Raw genomic sequence first — 12,147 nt, forward strand, 5'->3', positions numbered from 1 at the left:
GGATTCCTTGTTGTGTGGAGCCATTCACCTGTGCCCAATCATGGTGGCAATCTTGACAATGTGACAACCAAGAAAGGCTGCCGCACATTTCCTGAGGCCACCTTCCAGGAGATATGGAATGGCCCCCAGGGAAAACTGCTGACTCACACACTTGGTACCTATTTTTTTCTACATATACCACAAAGATGACATGATGAAGCCTCTGAAGGGACACCGGCTGTGTGCTGCGGGTGTGCAAATGTGTGCACAGTGCTCACACTCACCTCTGCACCTGGCTCCATGGTCTGCGTGTGCCTGCATGAGGGGCAGTGACAGACATGGGGGTCCCAAGGATGTCTACCGCAGGTTGAATGGTAGCCTTCAAAAATAGATGTCCGTGTCCTAACTCCCCAAACCTGTGAATGGGACCTCTTTTGCCAAAAAAAAAAGTGTCTTTCCAGAAGATGTAAAGTTCAAAGTCTCAAGATGGGATCATTCTGGGCTCTCTGGATGGCCCCTAAATCCTTGTGAAAGGCACATAGAAGGGAGACACACGGAGAGAAGGCCACGCGTAGACAGAGGCAGAGATTGGAGTGACGCAGCCACAAGTCAAGGAACCCCTGAGGCCAAAGTCGGGAGAGGCAAAGAAGCCTCCTTCCCTAGACCCAAGGGAGTGGGGCTCTGCAGACACCTTGACTGGAGACTTCTGGTCTCTAGAACCATGACAGAATTATTTCAGTTGTTTTAAGCCACCACGTTTGTGATAACGTGTGATGGCAACGATAGGAGACTAATGTCATGGCAATACAGATTCTGAGTTCTTGACACACTTAAGGCATAGTTCTAAAAAAGTGAGTGGAGAACAAAATAATGAAAGTTAGCATAACTTAACACCCTGGAAGTTTTCCTTTGGAGGTGATAAAAGTCTCTAACAAGGACAGTCAGCAATGCAACCGCAGATTAAAAATAGAAACAAAAACACAGACACCTGATTGCCAATCGTCGATGTAATGAATCTAAGCCCGGGACGAATTGCGAGGCCCAGGACTCTGCATGTCAGCCTGGCTCTCTCTTCTGTAGGCGTCTGTGCGGGTGAGCGGGCCGGAGAGCACACACAGGAAGTGGGGAGATGGGGGTTTTGAGAGCGTACCTTTTTTTACATCTTTGTGAGTGTCTCTGGGGCGTTAGTTTGCGGCTTCCTGGCTGAGCCCTTTCCTCTCATGTTCTCATGCATGGGAGGCTGGCCTTGTGTGATTTCACTTGTTCTCTCAGAGTAAGTTTTCTTTTTGAAATGGCAGCTGCCTGGGAAAGGTAACCTCTGTCTTCTTTCCTCTTGTGTCCCAGCCTTGAGGCCCTGCCCTAGTGGTGTCTGAGGGGAGGTGACAGGGCTGATTTTGGAAAGAGGAATCCAGAGCCAGCAGCCTGTGGGCCAGGGGATGCTTCTCCAGCCTGGGCTGCCCCTGGCCCTATGTCTGCCAGTTCAGGTGGCCCTAACAAATTGCCACAGACTAGGAGGCTTGAACAATAGGCATTGATTTCTCAAGGTTCTGGAGTCTGGGAAGTCCAAGATCAAGGTGCCGTAGATTCAGTTCCTTGTGAGGGCCCTTTTCCTGGTTTACAGAAGGTCAGAATCCTTCTCCCTGTGTCTTCACATAGCTGAGAGAGAGACGGGGAGAGAGCTAGCTCTGGTTTCTCTTCCTTTTCTATTTTGCAGTTTTTGGCCAGGGCCAGGTTTGAACCCACCACCTCTGGTATATGGGGCCGGCGCCCTACTCTGAGCCACAGGTGCCGCCCTCTCTTCCTCATCTTATAAGGACACTAATCCCATCATGAGGGCCCCACCCTCATCACCTCATCTAGACTCAATCACCTCCCAAAGTTCAGACCTCCAAGTACCATCACATTGGGGGTTGGGCTTCTACTTGGGAGTAGGGTTTGGTGGGGACACAGACATTCAGTCTGTAATACTGGTCTGGTTAGGTAACAGATTTAAGTGCCAAGCTAACTGGGCTGAGTGCCTGAGAAGTGTAGGGAGTCTAGGGCAGGGTTACAAAATCATAAATCTGCCTTGGAGAATTCTAGAAGGGATTGTTTGGCCACTGAATGCACAGGGGAGAGTGAGGAGGATGAGCCTGTGGAGACCAAACTGCATCTGGGAACTAGACTCTGTGCTCCTCACGTGCCAGGCAAGCAACACTCCAGGGTCTCTTGCAAACTGGAGCCTCTGCTGTGAATAGAGGGACAAATCTGGAGCAGCAGGAAGGGCACAGGATTGCTTCAGCTTCTGCTGCTCCTGGGGATATAAATGTAAATTCTGAGTGGGGTGATGCTTCAGGACAACACAGGGTTGTCAAATCATGAGCACGGTTCTCAGCCTGGTAGAAACTGGCTGAGGGACAGGGTGTCAGGTTACGGGGGCCCCATTGCCGTCTCTGCACCATACCATATCCCAGACAACTGTCTACTTTTCTGCTTAATGCCCTCCTGGGTGAGAAACAGACAGCCCAATGATGGACAGAAATGGGAGCAGGCAGGGTGGGTCAGCGAGTGTCAGCCAGAGGAAGAAGACATCACTGGACGGGTAGGGGGAGGACAGCAGGGCACTTCAAAGCAGGGCCATGTCATTTATCCCCCGCATCACGACGCTTTTGAGATTGGCAGGGAACACTGTTAAAAGTTATTCCTGGACAATGTGTGTAGATGGGGCTGAGACAAACCAGGACACGATTTGAGAAGAAAAGAATGGAGAGAGAGAGAGAGAGGGAAGAGAGAGGAATTGAAGGAGGAGGCAAGTATCACAGAGATGCCCATGCGGGCACGCCTAGGAGCTGCTCTGGCAGTTGTTTTCCAAGTGTCACTTTAACCCCTTTCCCAGACAAGCAAATTATCACGTTAGAGAGAAATATAATGATATAAGCCTCTGCTTGCTGTAGAGATCCCGAGTTCCCAAAGAAACGCAATTTTCCATGAATACCAAACCAAAGAGAAATGGAAAAATCAAGAAGAACAAAACCCATCTTTCATTTGGCATGTGGCTCGATTCTCTTCCGTGCCTGCCTCATTCCTGTTTGGTCCTAGGCACCAGGGTCAGTGCTATGTGCATAGTTCTCATATTCCCATGAGACGTCATCACGGGAATAAAAGCAAAAACGTGAGATCTGCAAGTGTGCATGGAGAAACTATATGTTGGCAACATGCTCCCTCGCGGACAGTGCCAGGGCGGGTCTCAATCACTTCCATTAGATCAGACACAGCTCTGTGGGGGTGCTGGAATTTCAGGAGTGTTCTTGTGGAAGGACATGTGCTTGGCAAATTTGAAAGGGTTGGCAGCATTTTGAGTACTGGGAGGATGAGGAAAGAAGATAACAGTGCTGGAAGTAGAAAAATTCAGCCAGAGGCAAAGCCAAGGTGGGGGAGGAGAGAGCAGGGAGAGCAGGACCCAGAGGGAGGAAGGGGCTGCTGCAGGAGAGTCTTGGGAGGGGAACTGGGGCCTGGACCCCAACCACTAGACCCCCCTGACACTGTGTCCTCAAACAGTGACGCACAGCAAAGCTGGTGCTCAGCATTGGAACCAGTCCTTCTACTTGACATCCTTTCATAGGACCTATTTATTCCTGCTAGAGCACGTGCCTCAGTTTCTGAAGCCTCATTCATTAGTGTGAGGCAGAGTCCATCTCACCCTGGACTGGGAAGCCCTATGAGAGCAGGGTGTGTGTTTGTGATACCCCAGGCCATCACCAGCCTGGGGCCAGGTGCCTGGGGCATCCAATGAACACTGGTGGAAGGGATAATGGGATTATTCTGGACTCCTGCCCAGGAGATCTCACCCACAGCCACGGCTTTAACCACCACCTAGAGACTGCCCACACTCCAGTGTCCAGCATGGTTCTGTTCTCCAGAATCACGTGCCCAACCTCATCTACTCAACATCTCCACCTGAAGATGTTCAAGCAGCTCAATGGCACTGGACAGGTCCAAAGTTGAGGGTGTGAGCTCTCCACTCCCCAGGGAGCCTCCCCTCCAGCATTTTTAATTTTAAGGAATGGGACCCTGTCCGCCTGAACCGGGGCTACCACTCTTGACACTTCCCTCCTCCCCATTTCTGTATCTTCTATCACCAGAGCCTTTCATTCCCATCTCCAGAATTCTCAGGATTATAATCTGCTCTCTCTGTTGACCATAGTGGTTAGGAGTGCAGATTCTGGGGCTGGGGTGCTTAGGTTTAAAAACAGGCGCCTCCAGTTACTGGCAACTTGCTTAACTTCTTTATTTTTTTTTAACTTTATTCAAATTAATATGAGGGTACAATATTTACATTACGTTGTTCTCACTTCCAGGGTGAAGCTCCATTTGCTTAACTTCTGTGTATTTAACTTCCTCATACAGGATATGAATGGTGATAATCATAGTATGTGCTTCCTATGGTTCCTCTGGGAAGAAAGTCTTTTCAAATGTGCTTGCTATTGTCACCAGCACCACTACCACCACCATCGCCATCATCACCACTGCCACCATCATCACATCATCACTATCACCACCATCATCACCATCTCCACGGCTACAGGGCTAATTTCATCTAGCGCCATCTCTCATCTGGATCACCACAATATCCACCTAACACCTCCCCACATCCATTCTTGCCTCCCCCTAATTTACTTTCCATTATGAAACCCAAGTGATCTTTAAAAAGGACACCCGCGTGTCACTCACAGATTTAAATTGTATCAGTGGCTTCCTACAAGAGAGGGAGAAAAAACCAAAACAATGAACATGATCTAAAGAGCCAAGTTTAGACGACTCTGAGCCTCATACTGCTACGTGCCTCCCCACTGCAGAGCCTTCACATTTACTGTTCCCTCTGCAGGGAACACTGTTCCTCTATCCTTCCCCTAGTGGTCAAAATCTCTCCGAAATGTCAGTTATTCTCACTATTTCCAGTCTCCAACCACTGCACAACAGCTTCTGCCCCATCTCCCCACTGAAACAGCACAGTCGAAGGTTATCCACAACTCTTGTTGCTAAACCCATGAACCTATTTCTAGCCGTATCTAGTTCGACCTTGCTGAGCATCTGACACAGCTAACCGTTCTTGCCTTAAAACTCCCTCTACCGTTCTCTCCTCAGGCTCTGTGCTTTTAGTCCTCTTTCTATTTCATTGCCTAATTTTTCTTTTTCTTCATATGCTGCTTTTTCTCTGCCTGCCCTTCAGAGGTTGATCTCCCCAGGTTTCCTAACTGGAACTCTTCTCTCGCTCTACTCATCCTCCGTGGGTGCCCGGCATCTATTGCACAATGATTCCTAAATCCTTCCTCCCTCGGGACCTGCAGACCCACGTTTCTCCCTGGGGGGTGTTTCATAAACACTTCAAACATAACACACGCGAAGCTGAAATCTCAGAACACCCTCCCCTTCTCTGATGAGATTTCAGTGAATGGTACCAGGACCCCTTTAGTCACTCAAGCAAAAGCTTGAGTCATCCGATCTCCTTCCTTTCTCTCCCTACACCTAGTTAATCATCACATTCTGTTGACTCTGCTTCTTCCTTGGACGCACTCAGTCCTGTTGACTTATATCTGTTTCCAATGCACTCACGCAGCTCAGGTCCTCGTCATCTTCCCCTCGGGCTGCGGCTGCAGCTTCCTAACTCATCTTCCACTCACTGGTCTTTTCTCTCTTCAATCTTTTTTTTGCACTGCTATCAGAGTTTAAGGGAGAAAGTTTCCTAAACGATTTCCCAGAGACCTCGTGGTCCAACTTTTAAGAGAAGGGTTTCTTTAGGCAAACACAAAGTGGCTTACTTAAGAAAGCATCACCTCTCTGGCCCTCGGCGATTCAGGTATATCAGCCTATTTAAGGTTCTGAGAAGTCTTGCTGATAAAGCAGTTCAGAATTGTCCAACCGTGCCCTTTCTAAACTTCTTTGACTACAAAAGAAGTTCTCTTCTCCAGAGAACGCTTTTTAACATCCTGTGGAACACCATGTGCTGTTTTCAAACACAAATATGATCATCTTCTCTATCTGAAAATAAGATAAGTGGATAAACATAAAAAGAAGATAATTTGGCTTGGCAGCCGTAGCACAGTGGTTATAGCGCCAGCCACATACACCAAAGTTGGCAGGTTTGAACCCAGCCCAGGCCTGCTAAAACAACAATGACAACTGCAACAAAAAAATAGCCAGGCATTGTGGCGGGCACCTGTCGTCTGGCTACTTGGGAGGCTGAGGCAAGAGAATCACTTAAGCCCAAGAGGTTGAGGTTGCTGTGAGCTGTAACGCCATAGCACTCTACCAAGGGTGACATAGTGGGACTTGGTCTCAAAAAAAGAAAAGAAGATAATTTGAACTTAATTTTCTGGGCAATTAGAGACCCTTGGATATTTCTAAGCAGGGTAATGACCTAAAACTCACCCACTCAATAGCTTCCAGTTACTGAGACCCTACTGAGTGCCAGAGGCTTCTCATCCATCATCTGTAATCTTTATAAGGCTACAAGTGGGCATGATCCCTGAGTGAGCAGACTGCAGCCCAGATGGGTCCAAGGCCAAGCAATAAGGACACACCAGCCTTTCGCCGGTGATCTGGGTGGCTTTAAAGGCACAGCCATTTGTAATAAGCAGGTGACATTTTGCCTGCAGGAGGCAATGGAAGCAGGAAAACTGAGAAAAGTTTGGATATAAATTTCTAGAAGGCAATCCCTTCTTTCTTCTGTTCTTCACCTACCTCCCCAGCCCTCCAGACAACACCTCAAGTGTGAGCAGCCCAGGCCCCTCTGCCCTTTCTGTTGGCCTGTTTCCCTGTGAACACCTGCAGGACCCCAGACAATTCTAGTAATATCTCTCTCCTGCTTAGAAACTATGCCCTGTTCCTTAGCAATTCCAAGTTTCTAAGCCTAATCTTTTATTATCTGCCATCAATTTTCCTTTTGGATCTTAACTTGTGCTTCTAAATATAATCCTCGCTGCAGTCAAACCAATCTACTCACTGTTGAGCAGCTTCCCTGCATCTGTTCCTACTGTTCCCTGCTCTTGGAAAGCCTCCTCCTATCCACATTATTGCTGCCTTAAATCCCATCCCGCCTTCAGGGCCCTTTTCGCTGCTAATATGACAGATCATATCCTGATTAGGACTAACCGGATGTGTGATAGGGCAATGTGGTGCCCCCCAAACTTGTGAAAATTAAGCCAGCGAGCCTCCCAGTGGATGGCATCAGCTCTTTGCAAAAATGATATGCCCAAAGGGAAACTCAAGAAGTGGATAGTTAGAAAGACATGAAAACATTTTCCTGGAAGAAGGTTGCCAGAGGACACAGTTGCTCTCAGGGCACAGTTGCACCTTCATATCACAAACCTTAGACGAGCAGACAAACCCCTGATCAAATCAGTTTCAGGAAGCAGGGACAGTCCATTATGGCAAGACAGTGACCTAATCAATGACCTTCCTTTCTCGTGTGTGGAGGCTCAGTGCATGCCATAGAAGGCACCAGGTCGCCAGGGCACCGCAGCACCGATCCAGGGAGCCAGGCACAAGTGGGGGGACCCTGACATCTAGGGTCCCATGAGAAAGGCTGGCCATCAGAGGGAGATGACTCGTCCTCCTATAGGCAAAAATGTCACCTGCTTATTACAAACGGCTGTGGCTTTAAAGCCACCCAGATCTATCAGCCAAATACTGGTGAGTCCTTATTGCTTGCAAGGCCTTGGACCCTGGTTGCTTCCCCCCAAAGTTGCTGTTTCCTTTGCTCAAATTGCAGACCCACCTAGCAGTTTTCTAAAAGTCCACCTGCCTTTCCCTTACATCCTCAGAAAGGGATACTGTGGGCCGAGGAAAGGTACGTGCTCAACATATCTGATGCATAAGGATGCCAGGGAGATTTGTGAGCTAACGTGTATAGAGAGATCCACCCTGGCTCCGTGTGGTCATTGCTCCATAACTGTGGGGGATTAAAATCAGCATGTTGAAACTCTGCTTTCGATGACAATTTTATATACTTTGGTTAAGATGAGCTGGCTTCCTGGTGTCAGGCGCCCTGATGAAGGTGGGTACCTGGACCGGCAAAACCCATTCTTTGACCCTGGGTGAGAGTGAGCCAATGGCGGGTGTCCCCACAGGTGGGGCCTGGCCGCCCTCCTACCGGCTCACGGCATCTCGAGCTCATTCTGCACCCTCTGGACCCCGAGGCCCCACCAGCTCCCTCCTCTGAATGCCCAGCACACAGGTCTTACACTGGTTTTGTTCTATTTTTAATGCAATTGCTTGTTTGTCTCTCACTCCAGTCTCATCAGAGGGTAAACTTTGCACATGGGAGCTCTTAAGTCCTTTGCAGAGCTTTAAATGTCATAAATACTTAACGTGAAATGCATCGGATCAAAAGCCACACCAGGGATCTAGGGCTCTCAGGCTTGTCTCCCAGGCATCTGCGGGGCAGCCTGGTGGTGGCAGCTGCTCCCTCCGCCCAGGGGAGAATATGGGAGGGGCCGCCAGGCTGCCCAGTGGTTCAGCGGCCTGGGAAGGACCAAGGATTGGGTGGAGCAGACACCCCTACCTACCCGGATCTCCGTGTGCACCGTGCATTTGACCAGTTTGAAGTTCTTCCCGGGGTTGAAGCTGTTGCTGTAGAAACAGACCTTGAGGATTCGCACGTCTTCCTTCTCCACGTCCACCGGGACCACCACCATGGGCTCGGGGGGGCCTTCGGGCCGGCGCAACGTGCCCACCTTCACTCGGCTCAGGGGCTCGGACACCCCGGACATCCTCTCAGACGGCAGCTAGGGCCGGCACATCGCAGTCCTGCGGAGACAGCAGAGGGTCAGTCCTGAAAGGGGCCCCCACAGACCCACATGCCTCGTCCCCTGAGGGACAGCACCCACCAACCCGTGAGAGGACGCGATAGAGTCTCGCATTCTCCACATCTCCCCCTAAAAGCCTGTCCTGGCTGGGGCAGCTCCAAAACAAGGAGCGGGTTGCAGAAACACCCAGGTGTCAAACCCAGACTTTGTGGGAGCCGAATTCCCCTCTTTCTACCACATTCCTCCCCACCCTGGTGCCAGGCAAGGGGACCCAGTTAGCAAAAAGCAGCTAAGCAGAAAAGCAAAGAGTGAGGCAGGGAAAGCAGCAGGTGATGGGGCAAAGGGCAAAAGCCCAGAAGAAACAGAGTGGCAGGAGGAGTGGCCCTGAGGGAACCAGGACCCACGAGGCTGGAAAGGGGCCAGGGGAAGGCCAGGCTGTCAGCTGAGGGCACTGTCTGCCCCCACTCTCAGCTGCCACGAGGCCCTATTTTCCTTCCCATAGAAAAATATCCCCTTCCTGACAAGAGACCGTGATTTTAGGGGGAAATTCCTAGACCAGGAGTTGGGGCCAAATTGATGGAGTTGGCAATGTTAAAACACAAACGTGGAGTCTTACATTTGAAAAATGGAATCATAGCCTCTGTTTATTCATTCACATTGTACTGGGGACTAGAAAAGAAAGATGTAGGGGGTCAATGGATTTGAGGAGCTATCCCTTTAAAAAAAGAAAAAAAGTAAATGTGTATTATGAAGTTGCAAAAGAGACGTGGTGGGGACGAGGGAAGGAGCAGGGCATACCCCTTGGGTGCGGGGCAGACAAGCAGCCACCTCTGATTCAGAGTCTGCAAGGGCAGCAAAAACTTGGAACAAGACCTATGGAGAAAAGGGACACCCAGTCTGCTTCATTACACACACACACACACAGAAGGTGCCAAAAACTGTGTACACATTTTAAGAAAGGAAAAAACTATTAAAATTATCTATTGTTCTAAATCTTATTCACTACCTGTGTTCCCTTCCTATATCTTGTTCTTCCTGCCTCCAAGCAGTAGACTCCAAAATAAATAAATAAAGTTCTAATTTGCCAATTTCTGTGGTGTAAATATTCCTGCCTAGGCGGATTTCAAGGTGCCAATGTATGTTACTGAACACTGGGTTTGGAAGAGGTGAGAGCCATCTGCCGACTCCAGCTCCTATTCCTGACAAGAGAACTTGCCTATCCCTCCAACTTCTGCCTGATTATTTGAATTTCTCATTCATAACCTGTCACTGACCTTTGCTGATCACAAAACACTCGGACCCTCACCTTGTGCGCTGAAAGCCCTGCCCCTTTCTCCAGGCCTCCTTCCTGGCCATCAAGCCCTGGTAGTTGCTCCCCTGGCATCCAGTCTGCCCCAGGCCCTCCAAGCAGAGTCAGAGGACAATGCACCCATGGCACTAGCAAAAATCCTGGCTCTGAGCCATGCTGGGCTTCAGCTTGCCTCCCAGCCCCCAGATCTGCCAAAGTCAAAGTCAAAGAATAACAAACACAAGGAAATGGGCTCAAATTAACACAGGAAAACTTTTGATTGGGTATTTGAACTTGTTGGCCCAAACCTGTAAAGTGTACTAAAGGGGGCTGGACAATCTCTGAGTCTCTGAGATCTCTAAGAGGAAATTGTGTTCTTCCTAACTGGCAAGACATTTACCTGCCCAAGGGAACCAAGGCAGAATTCAAGCCCCTTTCAGATGCCCCATGTTTTAACTATACCCAGTTTTAACTAGTCTCCTTGCATGGGGAAGATGCTAGGGTTACGGGAACACCCAGAAAGCACAGACCTTGCCCTGTAAGATATTGTAGGGTAATGTTACGCTTACTTGGCTCAGTAAGAAGCTTGGCCTCTTGGAGTAACACACACAAGAGGGGAGTTTAGGAGTCCTGAGGGCAAAATGCATTATCTGGAGGACTGAAAGCTCTGCCCTTGAATTGAGAGAGTGTGGACAGAAGGACCATTGGTCAGCAACGGGGTATGATGTTGGGGAGAAGTCACACATATTTGATTCCTTAAAATCCAGGTTTAAAACCGTGTGCTGGGGCTGCTGTCCCATACCACTGGGGCAGCTGTCCCATACCACTGGGGCAATACTTAAATGTGTTTTGGGATGAGCTACCTTGTGGCCCCAAGACCCAGCCACATACCTTGTTTTGTGACCTCTGTAGGCCTCATTTTCCTCTCTTGGGGCATGAAGGTAATATTTACTTATTCTGCAGAGTTTTCTAGAGAATCAGAGGTTCCTTCTGCACATTTCCTGCCACATGCATTTTTTTTTAAATGCCTATGATTTGGCAGAAGAAAGAATCAGAAACCTGACACCAAGCTCCATTTTAAAAACCTCCACTAGTTTCCTGAGTGCACGAGCAGGCGGCCGTGGCAGCCCCTCCTGCCTCTGGTGCTCGGAGGCTGCATTTCTTCATCCACCTGCCCACCTCCCTGCCCTGCTGGAGCACAGGCCCCTTGTCCTAGAAGCACCATGGAAGGGCGCCCTGTGGAAGGGAGCCTCACCAGGGACAAAGTACCAGCCCTTTGCATTTAGCAGAAGTCAGAATTTCACAAGACACGTATTTTATTTCCACTCCATCTCTGAGTCACTTCCCTGGTTGTTTCCACATCAACAAAATGGGGGACGCAGGTCTTTCCTATTGTAGAGGCTTGCCGAGTGCAGCCACTAGACTCATTGGCAATGACCTTGCAGTCTCAGGGAGCCATGCCTGTGTTTCTGGGCAGGGCTGGGCACTGCTGGCTCCACGCAGGGCCCTCTCCGCAGCCCAGACCCTGCAGGGCCACCTTCTGCCTGTTCCAGCATCAGCGTTCTGTTAATACCTTCCCTCCTCCCCAAGCATCCCTCCCTATTACCTTGGGAAGGAAGGAACCAGAAAGGTGGTGATTATCGCCAGCTATGATTCAATGTAATTCAAAAAGCATTTGTTGAGACTCTACTGCATTTTCAGCTTCCCACCTCCGCACCCATTACCCATGGGGAGTTGTTCCTTTGCCAGCTCCTGCCAACCCAGAGGCCAGCTGACGCGGGGGCAGAGGGGGAGCAGCGGGGGCAGAAGGGGGAGCTTCAGGGACAGATACCCTGTCCTTCCCCATTAAGGGAACCTCTGCTCCCTGCATTAGCTCAAGGCCTTTGATTCCCACAGCTAGCCAGATTTTTCTTATCTCCCGTTTGACCTCTAAGGTTAGGTTGGGTCTCTACTCTTCCCTGATGCCCCCCAAATCCTACTCCCCATGCAGCTTATCTGCCACTTCACGGTGATTTTGGCTGACCTGCCTTTCTTTCTTCCTTCCTGTCTTCCTTCCCTCTCTCCCTCCCCTCCTTCCTTCTCCCCCCTCTTTCC

General features: G+C 49.7%; 1 protein-coding gene across 3 annotated transcripts in view; it reads right to left on the minus strand.

The window, feature by feature from the left end:
• Positions 1-12,147, minus strand: part of PTK2B (protein tyrosine kinase 2 beta) — a 110,751-nt gene that overhangs the window by 40,482 nt on the left and 58,122 nt on the right. For all 3 annotated transcript variants that reach the window (XM_003793945.3, XM_023515578.1, XM_003793946.3), the window contains one exon: positions 8,526-8,766. In XM_003793945.3, the coding sequence (XP_003793993.1) occupies positions 8,526-8,729 (204 nt within the window). In that variant the 5' untranslated portion in view covers positions 8,730-8,766. Of the gene's footprint in view, positions 1-8,525; positions 8,767-12,147 lie in introns of those variants that run through there.

This window comes from Otolemur garnettii, unplaced genomic scaffold (genome assembly GCF_000181295.1).
Source record: "Otolemur garnettii isolate 467f Iridium unplaced genomic scaffold, OtoGar3 scaffold00074, whole genome shotgun sequence".
NCBI classification, from domain to species: domain Eukaryota; kingdom Metazoa; phylum Chordata; class Mammalia; order Primates; family Galagidae; genus Otolemur; species Otolemur garnettii.